General features: G+C 40.5%; 1 protein-coding gene across 1 annotated transcript in view; it reads left to right on the top strand.

The window, feature by feature from the left end:
- Nucleotides 1–18608, top strand: part of LOC128684508 (uncharacterized) — a 30744-nt gene extending 12136 nt beyond the window's left edge. Inside the window, exons 2-3 of the mRNA XM_070096421.1 lie at nt 16044–16240; nt 16646–18608. Coding sequence (XP_069952522.1) covers nt 16044–16240; nt 16646–17162 — 714 coding nt within the window. The 3' untranslated portion in view covers nt 17163–18608. The remainder of the gene's footprint in view (nt 1–16043; nt 16241–16645) is intronic.
- Nucleotides 18609–25886: the final 7278 nt, after the last annotated feature.

Below are 25886 nucleotides of genomic sequence, written 5' to 3'. Positions count from 1 at the left end.
AAAGAGGATAAATAAGTATACAAGATATGATGTAGGGCGAAATGACAGTAGTTTGTTGGATTATGTATTGGTAGATAAAAGACTGTTGAGTAGACTTCAGGATGTACATGTTTATAGAGGGGCCACAGATACATCAGATCACTTTCTAGTTGTAGCTACACTGAGAGTAAAAGGTAGATGGGATACAAGGAGAATAGAAGCATCAGGGAAGAGAGAGGTGAAGGTTTATAAACTAAAAGAGGAGGCAGTTAGGGTAAGATATAAACAGCTATTGGAGGATAGATGGGCTAATGAGAGCATAGGCAATGGGGTCGAAGAGGTATGGGGTACGTTTAAAAATGTAGTGTTAGAGTGTTCAGCAGAAGTTTGTGGTTACAGGAAAGTGGGTGCGGGAGGGAAGAGGAGCGATTGGTGGAATGATGATGTGAAGAGAGTAATAAGGGAGAAAAAGTTAGCATATGAGAAGTTTTTACAAAGTAGAAGTGATGCAAGGAGGGAAGAGTATATGGAGAAAAAGAGAGAGGTTAAGAGAGTGGTGAAGCAATGTAAAAAGAGAGCAAATGAGAGAGTGGGTGAGATGTTATCAACAAATTTTGTTGAAAATAAGAAAAAGTTTTGGAGTGAGATTAACAAGTTAAGAAAGCCTAGAGAACAAATGGATTTGTCAGTTAAAAATAGGAGAGGAGAGTTATTAAATGGAGAGTTAGAGGTATTGGGAAGATGGAGGGAATATTTTGAGGAATTGTTAAATGTTGATGAAGATAGGGAAGCTGTGATTTCGTGTATAGGGCAAGGAGGAACAACATCTTGTAGGAGTGAGGAAGAGCCAGTTGTGAGTGTGGGGGAAATTCGTGAGGCAGTAGGTAAAATGAAAGGGGGTAAGGCAGCCGGGATTGATGGGATAAAGATAGAAATGTTAAAAGCAGGTGGGGATATAGTTTTGGAGTGGTTGGTGCAATTATTTAATAAATGTATGGAAGAGGGTAAGGTACCTAGGGATTGGCAGAGAGCATGCATAGTTCCTTTGTATAAAGGCAAAGGGGATAAAAGAGAGTGCAAAAATTATAGGGGGATAAGTCTGTTGAGTATACCTGGCAAAGTGTATGGTAGAGTTATTATTGAAAGAATTAAGAGTAAGATGGAGAATAGGATAGCAGATGAACAAGGAGGCTTTAGGAAAGGTAGGGGGTGTGTGGACCAGGTGTTTACAGCGAAACATATAAGTGAACAGTATTTAGATAAGGCTAAAGAGGTCTTTGTGGCATTTATGGATTTGGAAAAGGCGTATGACAGGGTGGATAGGGGGGCAATGTGGCAGATGTTGCAGGTGTATGGTGTAGGAGGTAGGTTACTGAAAGCAGTGAAGAGTTTTTACGAGGATAGTGAGGCTCAAGTTAGAGTATGTAGGAAAGAGGGAAATTATTTCCCAGTAAAAGTAGGCCTTAGACAAGGATGTGTGATGTCACCGTGGTTGTTTAATATATTTATAGATGGGGTTGTAAGAGAAGTAAATGCGAGGGTCTTGGCAAGAGGCGTGGAGTTAAAAGATAAAGAATCACACATAAAGTGGGAGTTGTCACAGTTGCTCTTTGCTGATGACACTGTGCTCTTGGGAGATTCTGAAGAGAAGTTGCAGTGATTGGTGGATGAATTTGGTAGGGTGTGCAAAAGAAGAAAACTGAAAGTGAATACAGGAAAGAGTAAGGTTATGAGGATAACAAAAAGATTAGGTGATGAAAGATTGGATATCAGATTGGTGGGAGAGAGTATGGAGGAGGTGAATGTATTCAGATATTTGGGAGTGGACGTGTCAGCGGATGGGTCTGTGAAAGATGAGGTGAATCATAGAATTGATGAGGGGAAAAGGGTGAGTGGTGCACTTAGGAGTCTGTGGAGACAAAGAACTTTGTCCTTGGAGGCAAAGAGGGGAATGTATGAGAGTATAGTTTTACCAATGCTCTTATATGGGTGTGAAGCATGGGTGATGAATGTTGCAGCGAGGAGAAGGCTGGAGGCAGTGGAGATGTCATGTCTGAGAGCAATGTGTGGTGTGAATATAATGCAGAGAATTCGTAGTTTGGAAGTTAGGAGGAGGTGCGGGATTACCAAAACTGTTGTCCAGAGGGGTGAGGAAGGGTTGTTGAGGTGGTTCGGACATGTGGAGAGAATGGAGCGAAACAGAATAACTTCAAGTGTGTATCAGTCTGTAGTGGAAGGAAGGCGGGGTAGGGGTCGGCCTAGGAAAGGTTGGAGGGAGGGGGTAAAGGAGGTTTTGTGTGCGAAGGGCTTGGACTTCCAGCAGGCATGCGTGAGCGTGTTTGATAGGAGTGAATGGAGACAAATGGTTTTTAATACTTGACGTGCTGTTGGAGTGTGAGCAAAGTAACATTTATGAAGGGGTTCAGGGAAACCGGCAGGCCGGACTTGAGTCCTGGAGATGGGAAGTACAGTGCCTGCACTCTGAAGGAGGGGTGTTAATGTTGCAGTTTAAAAACTGTAGTGTAAAGCACCCTTCTGGCAAGACAGTGATGGAGTGAATGATGGTGAAAGTTTTTCTTTTTCGGGCCACCTGCCTTGGTGGGAATCGGCCAGTGTGATAATATATATATATATGTATATATATATAATATATATATATATATATATATATATATATATATATATATATATATATATATATATATATATATATATATGTGTGTGTGTGTGTGTGTGTGTGTGTGTGTGTGTGTGTGTGTGTGTGTGTGTGTGTGTGTGTGTGTGTGTGTGTGTGTGTGTGTGTCGTGCCGAATAGGCAGAATTTGCGATCTTGGCTTAATAGCAACGCTCATCTTGCCATATAGGACAAGTGAAAATTTGTGTTTGCAATAATTTCGCCAAAATCATTCTGAACCTAACGAAAAAAATATATTTCACTGTTTGTTTAGTACTAAATTATTGTAAACAAATCTATAATATATTTAGTTGGGTTAGGCTAAAATAAATTTCTCTTGTTATAATAAGGTTAGGTAAGTTTTCTAAGATTCTTTTGGTGCAAAATTAAAAATTTTTACATTAACATTAATGAAAAATATATATCTTTAAACGTATAAGAGAAAATTTTAGAAAGGACTTAATTTTAAACGAGTTCTTGCTAATTGACTAGTTTTACATATTCGGCACGACATATATATATATATATATATATATATATATATATATATATATATATATATATATATATATATATATATATATATATATATATATATTGGCAGTTTTGCCTTTTAAGAAGTTAGAAGTTTCTAACACGTTTGTATAAAAAATCTCATGTTTAATGGAGACGGATTGGTAAAGGTGCGTCAGTAAATATAACTGAGGAATACATGAAGAATGTTTTGAGGGGTCATCGCCCTCGCGGCCCGGTCCCAGACCAGACCTCCCTCCGATATATCTTTCTAAGAATAACCTTCATCGTTTCAATTATAACAGATTTTTTTTTTTTTGCAGTAACATGATTTTATATTAAAAACCTTGCGTGGTGTGTTTACTAACAAATTTACATCTGTATTTCTCCTACCATTGGCAAGTGTGCTTTTTCTTTTTTTTTTTTGCTGGACCGGATAGGAGGGTCAGGATAAGATAAATCAATTGAAGCTACTTCTGGGGAGAGGGATGGGGAAAGGGCTTGTAACGGAGGAACAGGGGGAGGAGGGGTAGGAAAGGGGGGGGAGGTAAGAGGGAAGGGAAACATAGGACCCCCAGGAGGGGCACATGACAGCTGTTCTCCATGAAGCGTGTCCCAGGAAGTGGGAGGGGAGGGGGGAAAAAAAGCTTGCCGGAAAAGTGACAGTTTTGCATTTTATTATGCGTCAGTAGGTTTTTGAAACCTTTAATTCTAAAATAATTGTTTAAAATTTTAAGAGAGGTCTTAAAATGTCTTAAAAACTGGTCAAGGATGCCAAACGAGCAGTACACCCCACTTTATTTTTTTATATTTGCAGCATATTTCTGATGTATAATATCCTCGGTAGTTTTATACTCTCTCTCTCTCTCTCTCTCATATATATATATATATATATATATATATATATATATATATATATATATATATATATATATATATATGAATGACAGACACGTAACACTATGTACTAGACATGTATCTCTCATATTTCATGCACTGTATATGCCATCTTTACATCAACAATGTATCTCTTAAACCTTTTGTACCATATCATGTAATAAAATATACCTAGTGGTAGAAAGGAATGTCCACCTCTCCAAGGCTATGGGTTCTACAATTTACACCAGAGGTGGACCTCATCTATATATATATATATATATATATATATATATAGATATATATATATATATATATATATATATATATATATATATAACCACCCCGGGGGAGTAGAATGATAGCTCTAGGCCTTTCGTGTTGCAATCAACACATCATCAGGAGGGCCCGGGTTCGATTCCCGGCGGGTGGAAACATTTCGACACGTTTCCTTACACCTGTTGTCCTGTTCACCTAGCAGCAAATAGGTACTTGGGTGTTAGTCGACTGGTGTGGGTCGCATCCTGGGGGACAAGATTGAGGACGCCAATGGAAATAAGTTAGTCCTCGATGACGCACTGACTTTCTTGGGTTATCCTGGGTGGCTAACCCTCCGGGGTTAAAAATCCGAACGAAATCTTATCTTAATAAATAAGGACCCCAATGGAAATAAGTTACTCTGACTTTTTTGGGTTATCCTAGGTTCTCTACACATATGCTGCTATGTATGATAATTCTATGTAACTGTATTTGTGTATACCTGAATAAACTTACTTACTTACTAATACGTTCCCAGGGGACCGCGTTCGCTGGAGTGAATGCAGTCCCCTGGATGATGTGTTGATTGCAACATGAAAGGGCTAGAGCTATCATTCTACTCCCCTCGTGGTTGTTTTGCATCTTGTATCGCTTGATTTGCGATATTTGCTTTATATATATATATATATATATAATATATATATATATATATATATATATATATATATATATATATATATATATATATATATATATATATATATATATATATATATATATATATATATATATATATATATATATATATATATATATATATATATATATATATATTATAATATATATATATATATATATATATATATATATATATATATATATATATATATATATATATATATATATATATATATATATATATATATATATAGTGTGTGTGTAATATACATACACGTATTATTAACCAACGTAAATTTGAAAACGTATCCATAGCCAGTATTAACTGGTGTAGCTCCTGTAAAGAAACTAATTTCAAGAAACCGTTCAACTATAGTTGACGAAACGTATACAATTTGAGTAAAACTTCTGCTCCATGTGTAAAAAAAAAAGATCGGCTAATAGAAAACGCCAAAAAAGCACCGTAATTCAGATAATTTCAGATACACGGTAAATAATGCAGATGTGTACCTGGTCAAATTTTTCCACCCGTTACTAATTTTCACTAAATACCAAGTACAGCACGCGGCGAACAGCCTGACAGCTGCAATAGCTACATTGAATATCTATATTTTTTTTAACACGCAGCTAATAGCCTCACACCTATATATGGACTGGATTACACGTCGACACAGAATCATCAGGCTACTTTACTGTAATTTTACTTGACACTTAAAATAGGCAGAGATGAAAATAAACCAGTTTTTAACTCACATTTGACAGTTGTCGGTGTACCCTTCATAGCAGCAGCATGCGAGGTCGATATATGGGTTTATTAAGCAGCTGCTCAATAAAGGGTGCGCGTGTGGCAGCTGCCAGCCTGGACGGGACAGCTGATTGTTACACACCCTGGGAGGGAGAGAGGGGGGGGGGGACTCAGTGAGGAGGCGGTTGCCTGCGAACATACATACCGTAAAAAAAAAAATGTATGTAGCATTGTATTATAATGGTAATAATAATAATTTGTGTACCTAGCAGTTAGAAAAGAAAAAAAACTTGAGGTCTTCTAGCAGAAAAATATGGAGTTTCCACAACTAAAGGGTTTCATACAAGCAGTAAATGTCGACTGTACTGTACATGTCATTGTAATATTCGAGACCAGGATGATGAAGAAGATCTGCTTATATGCACACATCAGATTAAGTAACACTTTGGGGTATACCTGGAGGGTGTTCCGAGTGTTAACGTCTCCGCGGCCCAGTTCATGACCAGGGTGATCATAAAAAAAAGTAACACATACATGGGGATAGGAGCTAAATATCGACCCTAGTAACCACATACAGGTGAGCACACACAAGTGAACTGTGGCTAAATGGTTACCTACCTGGAGGTTCCGGGAGTTTAACGCCCCCCGCGGTCTGGTCCTCGACCAGGCCTCTCGGTGGCTCAGGGCCTGATCAATCAGACTGTTAACGCTGGCCGCAAACAATCCAACGTACGAACCTCAGCCCGACTGATCGGGATGAGGTTGGTAATTCCCCTTATGTATGATAGGAGGCTGTTGAACAGGCTTGGACTCTGGACACTTATTATGTTTTCTCTAAGTGTATTCATGGTTCCTAAGTACCCATGTTTTTCATTGGGGAATAGTCGGCACAACCAAAAAATGGTTCGATTCTGAAGCAGAGTGAGACGCATAGATGAGTCTTGCGCTACCATCCACAGGATGGACATGGGGTGCACAATAAGCTAGCCGCATCGACGGCAAAATATAAAGTCTAAGTCCTTACACAGCTAACTTGCCGTTTCTTAAATGCTAGCAGACTGTTGTGGGTCGTATGCTGGGACACCTACCTACCTGGAGTCTACCTGGAGGGTATTCCGGGGATCAACGCCCCCACGGTCCGGTCCATGATCAGGCCTCCTCGTGGATCACGGCCTGATCAACGAGGCTGTTACTGCTGGCCTCACGTAGTCCAACGTACGAAACCACAGCCCGGCTGATCCGGCACTGACTTTAGGTATCTGTCCAGCTCCCTCTTGAATACAACCAGGGGGTCTATTGGTAATTCCCCTTATGGCTAGTGGGAGGCTATTGAACAGTCTTGGGGCCCCGGACACTTATTGTGTTTTCTCTTAGTGTACTAATGGAGCCCCTACTTTTCACTGGGTGTATGTTGCATCGCCTGCTAAGTCTTTTGCTTTCGTAGGGAGTGATTTCTGTGTGCAGATTAGAGACCAGTCCCTCCAGGATCTTCCAGGTGTAGATTATGATGTATCTCTTTCGCCTGCGCTCCAGTGAGTACAAGTGAAGTGCTTCCAAGCGTTCCCAGTAGTTAAGGTGTTTGATGGAATTTATATGTGCAGTAAAGGTTCTCTGTACATTCTCTAGATCTGGAATTTCACCTGCGTTGAATGGAGATATTAATGTACAGCAGTATTCCAGCCTAGAGAGAACAATGATTTAAAAAGGATCATTATTGGCTTAGCATCTCTTGTCTTGAATGTTCTCATTATCCATCCTATCAGTTTCCTCGCAGGGAAGGGGGAATGTTAAAAATACGAAGTGTGTTTCGGTCACTACACGATGCAAGGAAAGTATCCTCATATCCCAAGCCTAGTCCCATCTACCTCAGTGCACGCAAAATGAATAGTGCAAGACAATCATAAAATTCTTATATAACAGCAAAATATAAAAATGTGTGCTTGTTCATGTGTGTGCATATTGAGTGAACCATACTTAGATCTTACGTGTAATACATTCGAATAACCCACATTGCCCAAACATCACTCCAGCCAAATGTCAGTGGCATACGCCAAACCAGTCAATTTGACAATGGCAGTCAGGAATCCTAAACAAAGAAACGTTCCGGACGTATAACCAACCAAGCTTAGATTATGTAGCTTCAGCGTGGAGCCCACATGGAAATATAAACACAAATGCAGTATAATGTGATCCTTTATTGACAACGTTTCGCCCACACAGTGGGCTTTCTCAAGTCAAAAAGATCTACCCCAGGTAGATCTTTTTGTGACTTTTGTGGGCTTTTTCAAGTCAAAAAGATCTACCCCAGGTAGATCTGTTTGTGACCTGAAAAAGCCCACTGTGTGGGCGAAACGTTGTCAATAAAGGATCACATTATACTGCATTTGTGTTTATATTTCCATTGTGTCGGTATTTTATACCATTTATTTCCATCGTGGAGCCCACATCTTATCAAAGATGACTGAGAAGGCCTGCTACAAGGGTGTTACAGGAATTAAGAGCTAAAAGTTGAAACGAATGTGAATTAAAACTCGAATAGGCTCCAGGAAGGTAGGCCAGAAAAAAAAAATGAAGAAAGGGAGCATGGTCACAACATAAAATATACACATAATTGACACAGTAAACATTTCAGCACAAGTTAAACCAGAGCGAAAAAACGAATGAAAACATTAATCGTCGAGACTTGAAAAAAATGTTTTACGGTTTCAGTTCAGTAGAAAAATGCAACAGATATGACAGCGATGCAAAGAAAGAATGCGCACTGAAAGCATAAATACACTGCTTTAAAAAAAATACCATTTCAGAAAAAGGAAGTGTAGAGGCGGGTCTAAGTGCTAAAGCTTAAAACCCAAAGGCAGTTACACCTCGCCAGTACACACACTGACCATGTAATGGACATGAGTGTTGGGTAGTGGTGGTGGTGGGGCGGGGCAGTGGGTAGCAGCAGATGGTGGGGGCGCGTGTAGCCATTTCCGCCCACCCTTCCTTCCGTACTGGGATACGAACGTGTGGTCAAGCCAGATGCTCAGCTTACCGGATATGTCACATGTAGACCGCCAGTCTGCCCCGGAAGAGTTCCTTCCCCTTCAAGGAAGGCCCACGCTTTCTTGATTTTAAATTGATTATAATAATAATAAATCCCATTTCTTTTAAATTTCAGTTATCTATTGTGCGTTGTTCATTAGTAATTAATTTTAATATGGGTAAAATTTTTTTGCTAAAAGCATATGAACGTAACTTTTTAATGTTTTAGATTATATCGAGCCATTATTCCAATTATTTAGCAAAGTTGGCATTGACATTCAGAAACAGAATCCTTATGTAGAGTACTTAGGTCAGGTTACTGCCCCCAGCAAGCGTCCGCCCAATGGTAGGTGATATCTCAAGTTTCCAGACTATTTCAGACGTACAAAGGAAATCTGATATTGTGAGTGGGGTGTTAGCGAGGGCACGGTTGAAGCGTGGTCAAGAAGACAGGGCGCGGGTGAGCATGAGGCGTGGTATGAGGGAGGCTTAGTGAGAGGCGTTGAGGGTGGGGTGTGGCATGAGGAAGGCGCAGTGGGAGGGTTGTGGTGTGAGGGAGGTGTAGTAAGGGAGAGGCGGAGTAATGAGGGTGGGGCATGGTGTGAGGGAGGAGTAATGAGGGTGGGGCGTGGTGTGAGGGAGGAGTAATGAGGATGGAGCGTGGTGTGAGGAGCAATGAGGGTTGGACGTAGTGTGAGAGGAGTAATGAGGGTTGGACGTAGTGTGAGGGAGGAGTAACGAGGGTGGGGCGCGGTGTGAGGGAAGAGTATTGAGGGTAGGCCGTGGTATGAGGGAGGAGTAATAAGGGTGGGGCGTGGTGTGAGGTTGTAGTGAGGAATAAGCATGGTGCGAGGAAGGTGTAGTATGGGTGAGGCGTAATAAGGGAGAGGCGTAGTGTGAGGGAGGTGTGGTGTGAGGGCAAGGCATGGGTGAAGCATGGTCTGGAGCCAGGGAGGTAGCTGTGGGTGACGGTGTTCTAATGTTACAACAACTCAACATGGCTCTTGCGGCCTGCTCTTTGCCTCTCACCGCCCTCACACTCCAAACTCATTCTAGCCAAATGATTTATTGAAATAGTATGCATTTGTCAAGCAAACGTGTAACGTTAATGGTTAGTTATTTCTGCACTGTTATTAGTTAGATTAGATTCTTAGATTTCCAGTCACTGCATTTACGAAATATAGTGATAAAATAATCCATATGATATAGAACATTTCGAGCAAGCTACATTAAAGAACTGTACTAAACCAGAATTTCTACCCCGGTTTATGGGGAAAAAGCGGAACACGTCTACAGGCAAAATATGCCAATTATGGTGATAATACAATAAATCCGTAGTCATCTAATTATTATTATTATTATTATTATTATTATTATTATTATTATTATTATTATTATTATTATTATTATTATTATTATTATTATTATTATTATTATTATTATTATTATTATTATTATTATTATTATTATTATTATTATTATTATTATTATCAAAACTAAGCACCAAACCCACCAGGGATAAATTCATCTGAGTTCCTTGATAAAGTTTTATATTGTTATTATTGCCCCACGGAACCTGTTACCAATTTAGAAAGTGAACGGTGGGTCTTTCAGATATTAAGCAGGGAGTCGAGTTAGACACATGTGCAACAGAGGTATCTTTATTGACATTGGTGAAGATGACACTAAATTATTGCACATGTCTTACTCATCTACTTGGTACTGTATACAATTATTATAATGATATTTTAAGCGGGAGAAAGCCGCTGTAAATGGCACAGTGACTACTCCGTCTGATGCAGCTTAAAATTGTTTGTGGAAAAGCTAGAATTATTAGTATCATGGGGAGCGCTAAACCCGTAGGGATTATACAGCACCTGTGGGGAGGAGGATGGAAGGCATTCAGGTTCAATTCAGGGAACTGGAGCAAAGATCCAATTCCCTAAATCAAGAGCCCCTCACCAGCGTCAAGGAACCTCCCTTGAGGGGGAAAAAAAGGCTAGAAATGATAGTGAATATGAAAACAAGTGCTGAAAGGTGAAAATGAAACTAAACATTGTTTCGTGGTTGAAGTACTACGACTGTGAGCTATTGTTAACTTGGTTATCCTTCGAAAAGAGGAGGAGAATGTGACAGAATCATATTACATAGTGCGGGCAAGCAACAGAACCGGCTCAGTGTGACATGCGGGTACCCAACTTTTTTTTTTTTTTAACAAGCTCAACTCTTTTTTATTAACAAAATTATAGTTACAACTTCACAGGCCCTCCCAGAGGTCCTCTTTAATTATAATTGAGGGGAGGTGCTTAACTCGCAGCCGTCCTCCCAGCATCTAAGTAGATTTTCACGTATGGTTGGCAGTTAATTTCTTGGCACGTATAAGTTCTGTCAAGCACCTTAACTACTGGGAACGCTTGGAAGCACTTAACTTGTACTCGTTGGAACGCAGGAGAGAGAGATATATCATAATCTACATTTGGAAAATCCTGGAAGGAATGGTCCCGAATCTGCACACATTATTATTATTATAATCAAAAAAGAAGCGCTAAGCCACAAGGACTATACAGCGCTGCGAATCTGCACACAGAAATCACTCCCTACAAAAGTAAAAGACTGGGCAAGCGATGCAAAATACCCCCAATTAAAAGTAGGGGCACCATTGGTACACTAAGAGAAAACGCCGTAAGTGTCCGGGGCCCAAGACTGTTCAACAGCCTCCCATCAAGCATTAGGGGAATTACCAATAAACCCCTGGCTGCCTTCAAGAGAGAGCTGGACAGATACCTACAGTCAGTGCCGGATCAGCCGGGCTGTGGCTCGTACGTTGGACTGCGTGCGGCCAGCAGTAACAGCTTGGTTGATCAGGCCCTGATCCACCGGGAGGCCTGGTCATGGACCGGGCCGCGGGGGCGTTGATCCCCGGAATAACTTCCAGGCTGTTTTCTATCCATAAAAAAATATCCAATTAAAATATAATGGAACGGAAAAAATATAAATATAAGATAAAAAGGAATAAGTTTTGCGGCACGAGCAGAAAACGGGCACCCACTGACCTCGGACGACGTAAAGTATTAAGAACGACTGTTTAAAGGCACCTTCAATCAGTCTTGTATGTACGACTGCAAATAATGTCTGAGATTAAGAAGATGGAGCACGCATCAATAACTGGGCCTCTACCCTTCAGACAGAACTGTTTGCCATACTCCTTGCACTGAAATGCATCTATGTCTCAAAGATTGACAGTTTAATTGTAACTGATTCTCTGTCATCCATAACTGCTCTCAACTCATTAAGCATAAATTGTGGCATGCTTGTGTCAGAAGCCAGACACAGGTATGGTAGGATTGTGGACAGTGGAGTCAGAGTGCACATGCTGTGGATTCCATCTCAAATTGGTCTTCAGATGCATGATAGAACTGATAAATTGGCTAAGCTGTATGCTTTCAAAGAGGGAGTAGATTACAATCTTGGCTTGTCAGGTACTAGTTTGAGAACAATAATACGAAAAGAACTTCAACTGAATTTTATGGACTTAAGTTAAGGCTCAGGGAGATTGACACCAGTGAGTCCATCTATCATCATTCTATCATGCAGGAGGAGCCACATGTCTATGGTGCATCCAACAAAATAAGCAGACTCTTGGATGTCACTACCGCCCGGCTCCGGCTGGGTTACAAGTATCTTTGGCAGGTTAAATCACCACCACCAGATGTAGACCAAACGAAATGTAAACTTTGCCAGATGGACTATTGTCACACCCTGCGTCATTATGTACTGGAGTGCGATAAAATTAATGAATTTAGAAACAACTCACTCAGAAGTGTTCAAGAAATGGCTAAGTATTTTATCCACAGTGGTATATTACAGACCATTCTGGAGAAATACCCTGACTTTGCTAGCTGTAAATAAAGCATTACCACATATGTGCATGTGTGTGTGTGTGTGTGTACTCACCTATTTGTGGTTGCAGGGGTCGAGTCCTAGCTCCTGTGTGTGTGTGTGTGTGTGTGTGTGTGTGTGTGTGTGTGTGTGTGTGCGTGCGTGCGTGCGTGCGTGCGTGCGTGCGTGCGTGCGTGCGCGTGTGTGTGTGTGTGTGTGTGTGTGTGTGTGTGTGTGTGTGTGTACTCACCTATTTGTGGTTCACCTATTTGTGGTTGCAGGGGTCGAGTCCTAGCTCCTGGCCCCGCCTCTTCACCGGTTGCTACTGGGCCCTCTCTCTCCCCGCTCCATGAGCTTTATCAAACCTCGTCTTAAAACTGTGTATGGTTCCTGCCTCCACTACGTCATTTTCTAGGCTATTCCACTGCCTTACAACTCTATGACTGAAGAAATACTTCCTACTATCTCTCTGACTCATTTGTGTCTTCAACTTCCAATTGTGGCCTCTTGTTTCTGTGTCCCCTCCCTGGAACATCCTGTCCTTGTCCACCTTGTCTATTCCATGCAGTATTTTATATGTCGTTATCATGTCTCCCCTGACCCTCCTGTCCTCCAGTGTCGTCAGGCCGATTTCCCTTAATCTTTCTTCATAGGACATTCCCCTTAGCTCTGGAACTAACCTTGTTGCAAACCTTTGTACTTTCTCTAGTTTCTTGACGTGCTTTATCAAGTGCGGGTTCCAAACAGGTGCTGCATACTCCAGTATGGGCCTGACATACACGGTGTACAGTGTCTTGAATGATTCCTTACTAGGTGTGTGTGTGTGTGTGTGTGTGTGTGTGTGTGTGTGTGTGTGTGTGTGTGTGTATGTGTGTGCACTCACCTAGTTGAGATTGCAGGGGTCGAGTCCAAGCTCCTGTGTGTGTGTGTGTGTGTGTGTGTGTGTGTGTGTGTGTGTGTGTGTGTGTGTGTGTGTGTGTGTGTGTGTGTGTGTGTGTGTGTGTGTGTGTGTTTATGTGTGACCGGGTGTGGAAGTGTGAATTGCTCATTACTCTAAAATTTGTTCATGATTGTAGCCATGTATAAACGTAAGTAACCATTCTTACAGTATTCATTACCTTTGTAACTTGTGAGTTCATTACCTTGCACCTAGTTCAGCCATCAAAACTTTGGGGCCCGGTCCCTGGACCCATTGTGTACCTCTGTAATCTGTAAATACCTTTGTAACTTGTCATGATTGTGACTAGACCTACCTGGAGCTCATTACCTTTGTAAATTGTGAGTTCATTACCTTTGTAAATTGTGAATTCATTACCTCTGTAACTTGCTCAGCTATCAAAACTTTGAGGCCCAGTCCCTGGACCCATTATGTACCTCTGTAATCTTTTGACTACCGCCCACAGGATGGGTATGGGGTGCATAATAAACATATTAAACAACTTTATTAAGAAGATGGGCTGAAAAGTGATGTCTACCTGTTCAGGCACGCAAGACTGTTTGTCTAATAATAATAATAATAATAATAATAATAATACAATCAAATTAATTAGCGATAAACCGTTTGGATTATGCAGTGCTGCAGGTAGGGATGTGCGAGGGTAGGAATGTGGGAAGGCTAGGAGTAAGCGAGGGGCTGGGGTACAACATGACTAGCTCTTATACAATGTCCCCTCATGGAAGGTTCCTTGATGTTGGTGAGGGGCTCTTGATTTAGAGAATTGGATCTGTGCTCCAGTTCCCCGATTTAATCCTGAATGCCTTCCACATCCCCCCCCGGGCGCTGTATAATCCTACGGGTTTAGCGCTTTCCCCTTGATTATAATAATAATCTTATACAATGTCATCTCCGACTATCCTCGTTCTTAAAGATGCTTTTCTTTTTCTCTCTCTTAAAAAAAAAAAAACTGACTAAATTTCCCAAGGTAAAATGGTGAGCTTCGTCTTTGAGTACAAGAGAAAATGTATGTGCTTGATGAGGCAGATTAAGCAAAATATGTAGCTGAAACTCACATCATGTACACAAAATTTCTAATAACAAGTACCGTATCCAGAATATCTTGTTGCAAGTTTTGTAAAGGTTAGGAACCAGTCAGTATGGTACTAGAGTAAATAAGCTCGATTTCTTAGCACCCACAGTGGGTGGCCAGACCTCAGATAAAGCGCCTATGTAATGTCATTATCATAAATAAATGAAATAAAGTAATAATTAATATAATCAAAACTAAGTGCTAAATGCACTAGGGTCATACAGCACTGGGAAATATAGTAAATGGCTAAATCCATGCATCAGTGCAACATTGTCATTTATTATTATATTTACAAGAGCGCTAAACCCATATGGATCAGAGCACTGGTGTTTACGGTTAATATTAAGCTTATTAATATCAAACAATTAGAAGTGCCTAGAGTTGAGGGCTGTTCCAAATGTATCTCCTCTCTTACCCTTCTATCTAACTGGACTTGAAGCTATAATGTGCGGTTACCCTGACATTATTTTTTTTTAACACGTCGGCTGTTTCTCACCGAGGCAGGGTGACAAAAAAAAAGGAAAAAACTTTAATTATTCAATACTTTCACCATCACTCATACATAATTATGTATGAGTGATTATAATCACTATCTTTTCAGATGCTCTCAGATACGATAGCTTAGAAAGTTATTATTATTTTTATTAATTATTATTATACATAATTAGTAATTTCCAGGGGAAGGAGGGTACAAGTCCAGAGCAAAAATAAGAAATATGTTGCATATTTGTAATTTTCTCTTTAAACAGACCCTTTTGAATTGTTAAAATTAATAAAGTTGATGATAACTATTTTCTCAGTTTTCCTTCTTAAATAAAGAGTATATTTTTATTTTTACATTTAGAATTTTTGTGAAGGAAGGAGAGGGGCATGGAGATGAGGACCAACTGCAGTGGATGGTACGACCCAAAATATGCTAAGAAGCACTGCTCTAGGGGGAAACAAGTCAAAATCTCTTTAAAATAAATGTATATTATTATTACTGTATTAATATTACTATTATATTCAAGGATGGTGCTAAAATCATAAGGGTCATTAGTTGCTGCAAATGTAAACTGTACTATACAAGGTTTGATATGAAATATACTGTACTGTATTTTGCAGCTTATTACTCATTTTTTTTCCATAAAATGTCATCAAAAACCACCCTGCATCCTATAATCTGAAGGTCAGTGATGAGAGCTATAAGTTTGGGGTGTGGGGTGGGCTGTAACTCTCCTAGTTACTTCCAATGCTGAGCCATTGAATCTAAAACAAGTCTTATAAGCCATGCAATACAGTACTTGTTTTAGACATACATTTTTGATAAATTTTGCAAATTTAACCTAATCCAACAGTCACTGGCTTATTTCAACTTAGGTTCACAAAACTGTGTAATTCTTTCTTTTAGATGCCGGTGCCAGTGTCACCACGCAAAAATGAATCTAGTCAGGCTGCAAATGCATCCAGACCCGAGGCAAGAGCACATCCAGCCGAGGACCCTGTTCAAGTGCCAGTTAATCTTCCGAGACTCAGTGAAGAGGTAGAAGAAATAGTTGACCCAGATGTTGTTGCTGGGTACCAAGATTGTTTGAAGGAAACACTAAGGTTTGTTAAATAAATTGCAGCTCTTCAAAGTAAAAATTACATAATAATTTTCTTCTTAATTTGCTATTACATATATGTATTAGCTGAAAAATGCTAACAAAAACTTCGGTGCATTAAAAATTATTTAGTCAGATCAACTCTATTAATAAAATTTCTTATATTTCAAGTCCTGTATTACATAACTAACTCATTTATGAATTGTTAATGTATCAGATTAAACCATTAATTATTTTCCCCAAGGAAACTTTATCAAACATTATTTTTGCCAAAGAATTTCATGACTAGTGACCAGTATTAAAATTGTTTCCAGTATAAAACTGTTACAGTGAACATTTTTGTATAACACTACAGTTGTATGCCTTTCCTGAAATACATAAGTCTAATATCAATAATTTTTGGATGCAGATTTTTGCTAGAGGAGGAGCATCTTCCTGAAGACCACCCAGTAGTGACGGGTTTAGCAGCACATTTGACTCGAGAACATGCCCACATTGAGCTAACTAAGCTCTCCCAGCAACTTGCCACTGCTATTATAGATGCACAGACTACCCCTACAGATGAATCCGAGGAGGAAATTTCAACTAATAATTCTAATACTCTCAGGGTTCCTAGGACATTTAATGCAGGTTTTGAAGTAACATTAGTTGAGGATGATAGTGAAGAAGAAATCATAGTTTTAGATGATGATGCAATGGATGAAGATGATTGTGAATATATTAACATTGAAGAGTTAAGTGACAGTGAGGATAATAGTGAATATGAAGCAGGTGATCTAGAGGAAGAAAGGGTAACAGAGGCATTAATTACCGACCCTGAATTACGGAGACAGTTAATACGGTTTGTGTATCAGGGTTGTGATCTCTTTGCTGCTCCACCACCTATCAATCCAGCATCACATCAAGGGGTTATCCTACAACTGTGATGTTTTTCACACATAGAATTAAGGCTATTTCTCATAATATCACTGAGTGAACTTAAAAAAAAGTCACATACAATTCAAGCAGCATTAAATCTAATCTATAATAAATTAGTACAAATATTATATATCACAATCTTTTTATATATGCAAGAAGCAAATATCTTTATTTTCAAAGAGTATACATTAGCTGCAAGGAAACAAAAAAAAATATTCATGAGGTGGAGCACCTAGGGGAATGGAAGGCATTTAGGTTCAATCCAAGGAAGGGAAGCATTGATCAAGAGCCCCTCACTGGCATCAAGGAAGCTCTCTTGGAGGGACAACAAACTGCTGTCTTCACAAATTCATTGATCTCATGAACTGATTTTCAGCATTTACTTTGCCCCAATACTGAAAGACATTCTGACCTTACTAATCTTGCCAATTTAAAAAAAACAGTGTTATTCATGTTTGATAATGGCTTTGTGGGTATAATTCATGCATTTTGCTCTTATATAGGTATTACAGAATTTCTTTTCACTGTGTCTTCTGCATGAATTTGATAATTCGAACGAATATAATTTACAGTTAATTGTAGTTTACAGTACTGTATATTAAAGATCTATTAATCACATTATTTAGAATTTAGATGGACAAATTAGCAGTTAATTACACTCATGGCCTTCCTTTGAAGACATGAATCGTTGTCACATGATGGCAGTTGCCTTATCCCCAAGATTCTCATAATGACCTATTAGTGAAGCCTCAAGTGTTTGTTTTCTACTTTGTAGAAAAATTACCTTAGAATTAAACTTTGCTGATGGATCTGCTGTGTGTTGTTTGCTTATTGGAAGTCATAGCTTTGATTCTGGCATGACTTAAATGATATTTTGCACTGTAGTTAAAGGAATAAAGCTAGATACTGAGGAAAGAAATCATTATATAATAGTGCATATATTTTTTTTTTGAGGGGGAGGGGGGCAGGGAGAAGTTTTCATAACTAAATGGCACAGTGAAGTATTTTCATACCATTACCTTGTTTTGGTATTTACTGTACAGTACATTTAAAATATACATTATTTTATTTCATTACAAGGAAATTTGTGCTGTGTTGATGCAAATTCATACATACATACAATGCAAAATTTGGTTTTGGATATTAACAGCATTGGTGGGAATAAATCAAACGATTACTTATGTCTTGCCAGTACTGCAAGTTTTATATTAAGACATAATACACATCTCTCACTGCTATAATCTTGAATTTCAGTTCGAAATACAATATCACCTGTCATGGTATTCACCAATTTAGTAAAAAGTCATGTTCTTAATTTCTGTTATAAGCTGGTCTCATCTCAAGGATTTTAACAAAGTACGTACTATTACTGTGTAAAGGACACACGTGTATAGTCATTCTTATGTAGTAGTAGCCATTTGATTTGTAAATATGCAAGTAGTTTGGTTTTTAAATGCAAAACATGCAATGGCAAAGTACATTATTTGCAGTCATCAACAACCATTCATGTACGTTAGTACAAAAATTACCTAGGTCAGTTTTGGATGTTCCGAAGTGACAAAATAAGGGTTTGAATATTTTTAATGCAATCAGGTCATACTGTACCATACAGTATATATGTATTTACACATTCTTACATGGCTTTCTTTCATTGCACTCTTAGTTTAAAAGGGACACTTTCCAAGGATTGTGAAAGTGAACCGTTTAACTTGCTTTGCATACTGCGCACACGTAACCTTCTTCATAAGCTTTAATTTTTGTCTGTAGTTCAGATAGATCTGATTTCTTACTTTGCTGTCTGTGGAAATATACTTAATGTAAATACCATATTTATATCAAGCGTGAAGCTCTTTGTAATTTTTTATATTAAATATTCAAAGAAACATTTCCCATATTATCCCTTGATATGATTAACATATATTATTCCTTCATAAGCTTATGTTATTATATTTAGGGTGAAGTGCTAAACCCATAGGAATCATGTGGTGCCCAGGAAATGGAGAGCAATAAGGTTTGATCCAAGGAAGGAGAAGAACAGGTCTGATTCTTTTGAACAAGACTCTGCCCCCCCCTCTTCCTCACCTGGCATAATGCCATGATGAGCACTGTACTGCTAGAGCACAAGTACTGAGTTTAAAGGGATGTAATAAATGGTAGTGATAATTAAACAAATTGACTTATTAGTATCCACATGACAAAGGGTATGGAAGCAGACAAAATAGACAATGGCCAATATGATCTTGCAGACATATTTGCATTAATATACAGGCTCTCTACTGGGCATGATCAAAAAATCCTGGACACAAACATAACCTTGATGATAAATGGGATCAAATACAGCAATAGTAGTGGGAAAAGCTGAGGAATATGGTCAGTCTTTATTCTAGCTTAAGATTAGGGGTGAATATAAGTGAAAGGTTTGTCTATCAGCATCTCAGGAAAAATAAGCTACGTTTTAAGCAGGTTAAGGTGACTGACAGGCAGTTTTTAGGGAGAGTACGAGACCCATTATTATTATTACTATAATCAAAAAGAACCTAGGTAGTAGGTTGGTAGACAGCAACCGCCCAGGGAGGCACTACCGTCCTGCCAAGTGAGTGTAAAACTGAAGCCTGTAATTGTTTTACACGATGGAAGGATTGCTGGTGTCTTTTTTCTGTCTCATACACATGCAAGATTTCAGGTACGTCTTGCTACTTCTTCTTACACTTAGGTCACACTACACATACATGTACAACCATATATATATACACACCCCTTTGGGTTTTCTTCTATTATCTTTCTAGTTCTTGTTCATTTCCTCTTACCTCCATGGGGAAGTGGAACAGAATTCTTCCTCCGTAAGCCATGCGTGTTGTAAGAGGCGCCTAAAATGCCGGGAGCAAGGGGCTAGTAACCCCTTCTCCTGTATATATTCCTAAATGTAAAAGGAGAAACTTTCGTTTTTCCTTTTGGGCCACCCCGCTTCGGTGGAATATGGCTGGTGTGTTGAAAGAAAGAATAAAAAAGAAGCGCTAAATCTACAAGGGTCATACAAGGCAGCAGGGAAGGGAAGGGTGCAGGGGTATTGGGTAGCAAGAGGGAGAGGGATTATTATGTCATACAGTGCAGTAGGGCAGGGGTAGAGGGGAGCAAGAGGGAGAGGCAGCAAGGGCTTTGAGGAGTGCTAGAGGCACCATCATCAAAGTCTGTGCAGTAAATGAGTTGCTATCAAAAAGTCAATGAGAGTGTCTGGATTAAAGGAGGGTCTATCAACAATAAGGGAAGATAAAATAAGGGCATTACAGTGGTGACAGATGTTGGAGGTAAATTCTGCATTCTTGTTGACAGAGTAGGCAGTCCAACAGAATATGGCTAACAGAAACTGGAACCTGACAAATCTCACCAAGTGGAACAGGCTGCCTCTCCATGAGATACCCATGAGTAAGACAAGTATGGCCGATGTGAAGGGAGAGTGTAGTCTCCCAACTTTGACACTGCTGACAAGAAAATGGCCAGAAACCTATATGTACTTGGTGTAATGAGAATGCAATTTGTTATGTAGCAGATCAGACCAACGTTGCTGCCAACAGTTGCGAAGATGGGTAGAAATCACAGCAAAATAGTCTGTGAATGGAACACCTCTATATGAAACTGGGAGGTCATGTACTGTTGACCTCACAGCAGTGTCTGCCTGTTCATTGCCCTGTATGTCAACATGACTGGGGACCCAGCAAAAAACAATATCTTTGTGCCTGCTAGAGATAGGGTATAACCAAAGTTGGATACGAAGAACCAGGGGATGAGGTGAATCAAATTTTCGTACAGCCTGCAAAGCACTAAGGGAGATTGAAACTACTACAAATGGTGGCACAAGCATAGATGCAATACAGGTAAGTGCTACGAAAACTGTGTGAGACCCATTACATTCAAAAGTTGAGAAATCTGAGCATGTTTCATTCAGGGATACAGGAACCAGGATGAGGGATAACAGGGTGTTGTATAAACGTTATCCAGTTTTTTTAGCAATAAAAAGTTTAAAACCATGTAAGTTGGCCCAATTGGAAGCCTAATCAATAGGGCATTGAAGAGGTGTCATTCAGTTGACAGCTTATCTGCACAACCAATAGCAAAATCATCTACAAAGAGGAATGACCAGGTATTTGAAGAAAGAACAGTGGCGAGTTCATAAATGGCATGCAGGAGCAAGGAGTGCTAAGAACACGGCCCTTAACTTGTAGACAGCCAGGGAAGCTGATACAGCCTCTCCTCACTTGACGACGAAGTTCCGTTCCTAAGACCGCGTCTTTAAACGAATTCGTCGCTAAGCGAGAAGCATATTATAATGGTAATGAGTTTGTGTCAACCATCTTTGATATTGTTTTAATGTCACCTTAGCACCATTTATAACATTTCTGGTATATTTTTAAATGTTTATACAGTAGTGTACTGTATATTGAAATAAAATGAATGGAGGAAATCAGCTTTAATATACATTATTTAGGTATGAATATTGGTCAGAGAGCCCATTCTAAGTCTGAGGCATTGGTAAACGAGTACATTGTTAAGTGAGGAGAGGCTGTATTTACTTGAACACTGAAGTGCCTCTCTAAGGAAAAGTAGTAATGTACATCTGAAACACTAAGATAGTAATACAAAACAGAAAGGTCAACTCCATACAGGAGATTTGGAAAGTTCTGCATAGCAAACATGCAGATGAGTCTATAAGTTAACTGTCCTCAATACCATAATGTCCTGGGATCCAGCAGGATGATCTTGCTGCATCTGCTGCAAGTGACATAGCCATCATTGATTACAAAGAATAATGGGATGTGAAGAAACATACAGGCTGATTTTTTTTTTTTGCTGCATACACATGAAGACTAGTATGCAACCCAAAACCAAACTGTGATGGAGTGATGCACGACCAGTCAGTTGATTCAGGCAGGGCCAACACTGCCTCTCCATTTTATCTCCATTCACTGCAGATCATTTTATTATTATTATCACATTTATGGGGGAGCACTAAATCAACAGGGGGTCATACAGCACCTGGGAATGCAAGGCATTCAGGCTTAATTCAAAGAAGTGGAGCAAAAGTCCAAATCCTCAGAGTAAGAGCCCCCTTGCCAGCATTAAACCTCGTTGAGTGGACCATAGATCATGAAACAATTTTTTTTTTTTAATTTCTACATATGCAGTACTGTATATGCTATTATTATTATATTATAATCAAAAAGAAGCGCTAAGCCACAAGGGCTATACAGCGCTGCAGGGTAGGGAAGGAAGCGAGGGTATTAGGCGGCAAAAGAGGGGAGGGGCGATCAGTAGGTTACAGAAAACAGCGGGGCAGAGGATAGTGCAGGGTAGAGGGTAGCAAGAGATTGAGGTAGAAAGGGCTGAAGGTATCATCAGAGTTTGTGAAGTCAGTCAGTTGTTGTCAAAAAGTCAATGAGAGAGTCCGGATGAAAGGTGGGTCCATCAGCGAGAAGGGAAGGTAAAGAGAGAGCAGACGAGCGAAGAAGACGGAGGTAAATTCTGCGTGCTCGTTGATAAAGTGGGCAGTCTAATAGAATGTGGCTGACCGATAATGGAACCTGACAATTCTCACAGAGAGGAGCAGGGCGCCTCTCCATGAGATATCCATGAGTAAGATGAGTATGGCCAATGCGAAGACGGGAGAGAGTAGTCTCCCAACCTCGGCACTGGTGATAAGAAGACGGCCAGTAACCTATACTCGGTTTAATAGATTGAAGTTTGTTACCGAGTAGAGTAGACCAACGTTGTTGCCAACGGGTGTGAAGGTGGGTAGCTATTGCAGCAAAATAGTCCATAAATGGAATACCTCTATATGAAACTGGTAGGTCATGTACTGCTGACCGCGCAGCAGTGTCTGCCTGTTCATTGCCCTGTACGTCAACATGACCAGGGACCCAACAAAACACAATATCTTTATGCTTGGTAGAGATGCGGCATAGCCAAAGTTGGATACGGAGGACTAAGGGGTGAGGTGTATCAAATTTCTGTATAGCCTGTAAAGCAACTAAGGGAGTCTGAGACAACCACAAATGATGACACAGGCACAGATGCAATGCAGATAAGTGCTGCGAGAATGGCATACAATTCAGCAGTAAAGATACTAGCCGAAGACAGTAAATGCCTTTGTATGACGCTGTCCGGAAACACTGCTGCGAATCCTATGCCGTCAGAAGACTTAGAGCCATCTGTGTACACTGCAATGGCATGAGAATGAGAGTGGAAGTGGTCAAGAAAAAGAGCGGGAAGCTACCGTAGACAGTTGGGCTTTCGAGCACAAGCAGGAGACCACCAAGGCACGCATTTCTGAGAATGTCTGCCCGAAGTTTGGGGTATAGAATGAGAAGCTGAGGTTAAAACGGAAGATGAGAAGAGGTGTAAAAGCTCATCAATGGAGGACGAAGAAGAAACCTCACTAAAAACAGTTAGTTGTGAGTAAAGGTTCCAATTTGCCTGATCAAATTGCCAGCGTGGGTTACGAAGAGGTGGTGAATATGAAGGGGAAGTAAGAATGATTTGGAAATGATCGTTGTCATGTAAATCCGGGAGAATAGACCAGGTGAAGTCTAATGCAGCGGAGGAAGAGCAGACTGAGAGATCGATGCAAGAGAGAGTATGAGTCCGAGGATCAAAATGGGTGCGAGTACCTGTATTTAAAACATGGAGGGGGTGGGTAGCAAGAAAAGCCTCTAACTGAATGCCACGGGAATCACAGTGAGACCCCCCCCCAGAGGAAATGATGGGCATTAAAATCGCCAAGTAACAGAAGTGGTGGCGGTAATGACGAAACAAGAAAGGCAGTATCCAGGATAGATAATGCCCGAGAAGGAGAGAGATACAAAGAACAGTGTGTATACCACCTATGCAAGTGGATACGGGCTGCTGTGTAATGCAGCGAAGTACGAACAAATAGCTGATGGTACGGAATATCAGTGCGTAGAAGGACACTTTCATTAAAGGTCCCATCAGGAAAAGGATCTGAAGAATACAATAAATTATAGCCTGAGATGGGATAGATAATGGCAGAGTGTAATTTTGGTTCCTGTAAGCAAACACCAACAGGGGAAAACTGGGAGAGCAACATCTGAAGCTCACCCCGATTACCCGAGGCTGCGAATATTCCACTGTAAATAGGCCATGATTGGCAATGATAAAGATACCTGAAATCCGCAGGTAAGGGTACCTACGGACTAGAGGGGTTAGGAAAGTCCACATGCGGTGGCAAAGGAAAACGTTCAAGTAGCGAAGGAACGGTGCGTTGTGAAGAAAGGAGTTGCGCAGATGGAGAAGAAGAAAGAGAAGGAACAGAGGGTGGATCAGTGTCCATTGATGGTTTGGTCTCTGCAATATATTCAGAGATTGCTTCAAGTGTTTCGGAGTTCAGAGACTTCGTATGGGAGACAATATTGGAGATGGAAGGAGGGGGAGTGTGAGTAAAGATCGGAGCTGTAATGGACTGTACCAAGGTAGGGGGTCGGGGCGAAAGGGTGGAGGGAACCGGAGAAGTGTGGGAGGGGACAGAAGAGGCAGAAACCTGGGATGTGGCAGAAGAGGAAGAAACTTGGGAGGGGACAGGGGAGGAAGGCACAGTACGAGGAGGAGGATGAACCTCCACACTTGTAACGGAGCCAGTGAAAGGGGAAGACCTAGGTACAGAGACCGGGAAGGTAAAATGTGGAGGTGGATGAAGGGAAGGAGGGGTTAAAGGAGATTTGTTGGACCTCTGAGAAGTAGAGGGACGATTGGGAGGAGGTGTCGTACGAGGTCTTGTTGATACCGGTGTTTGTGAGGGAGAACACGAAGAAGTGAGGACAGACTGAGGTGTTGAAGTAGGGACGTCTGAGCCCAGGACAGCAAAAGAATTAGATACAGGAGTGATTATGGGACTGGCAACCGCAAAGGAGGCTGCAGAAGATGGGACCCCAGAAGTGGGGGGACGTTTTGAAACACCAGAATAAACACGGAGTAGTTTTCCTTGGAGGCGGAGATGAAAAACTGCCATAGCATAAGGGAGACCTGCCTCTTTGAGGCAACGAATTTCCCGTTCATTTAAGTAGACCTAGCAACGGTGAGAGTACGAAGGGTGAGCCTCATGACAATTAAGGCAAGAGGGAGGTCGACTGCAAGATGTATTAGAGTGGTCATCGGCACCACAGACTGGGCATTCGGCTATTGATCTGCAATATTTTGCCGGGTGGCCAAATTGCCAGCAATTCCTATACTGTTGCGGTGTAGGGATCACCTTCTGAACTTGTAACCGATGTCCTGCTACATAAACAGAGGATGGGAGTTCACGGCTGTCAAAAGTTAAACGAGCCACATTGCAAGGGTATCGTCTTCTCCCGCGGGTAGGAAGAACATAAGTGTCTACCTTGAGAATTGGGAGATCTTGGAGTTCCAGCTATTCGAGAATGTCATTGCCACATGTCTGGAAATTCTGTTGGACTGTGGTATGGGGCAGAACAACAGTACCACTACAAGAATTGAGGGAATGATGTTTTTCGACAGTGATAGGAATAGTATCGATATGTGAAAGAAGAGAAAGATCATGAGTTTGGGTAGAATTCTGGACTGTGATGATGCGCGTACCACTCTTAAGAGCATGAAACGAAATATCTCTACCAACATGGCGTAGGAGCGCTTTGCCAATACTATGGTCGGAAAGATAGGCAGTAGAAGTCTGTCTTAAAGTAAAGAATTTAGTCCATTGTATGGTC

This window comes from Cherax quadricarinatus, chromosome 4 (genome assembly GCF_038502225.1).
Source record: "Cherax quadricarinatus isolate ZL_2023a chromosome 4, ASM3850222v1, whole genome shotgun sequence".
NCBI lineage: Eukaryota > Metazoa > Arthropoda > Malacostraca > Decapoda > Parastacidae > Cherax > Cherax quadricarinatus.
This window is presented reverse-complemented; position numbering and strand designations above follow the sequence as displayed.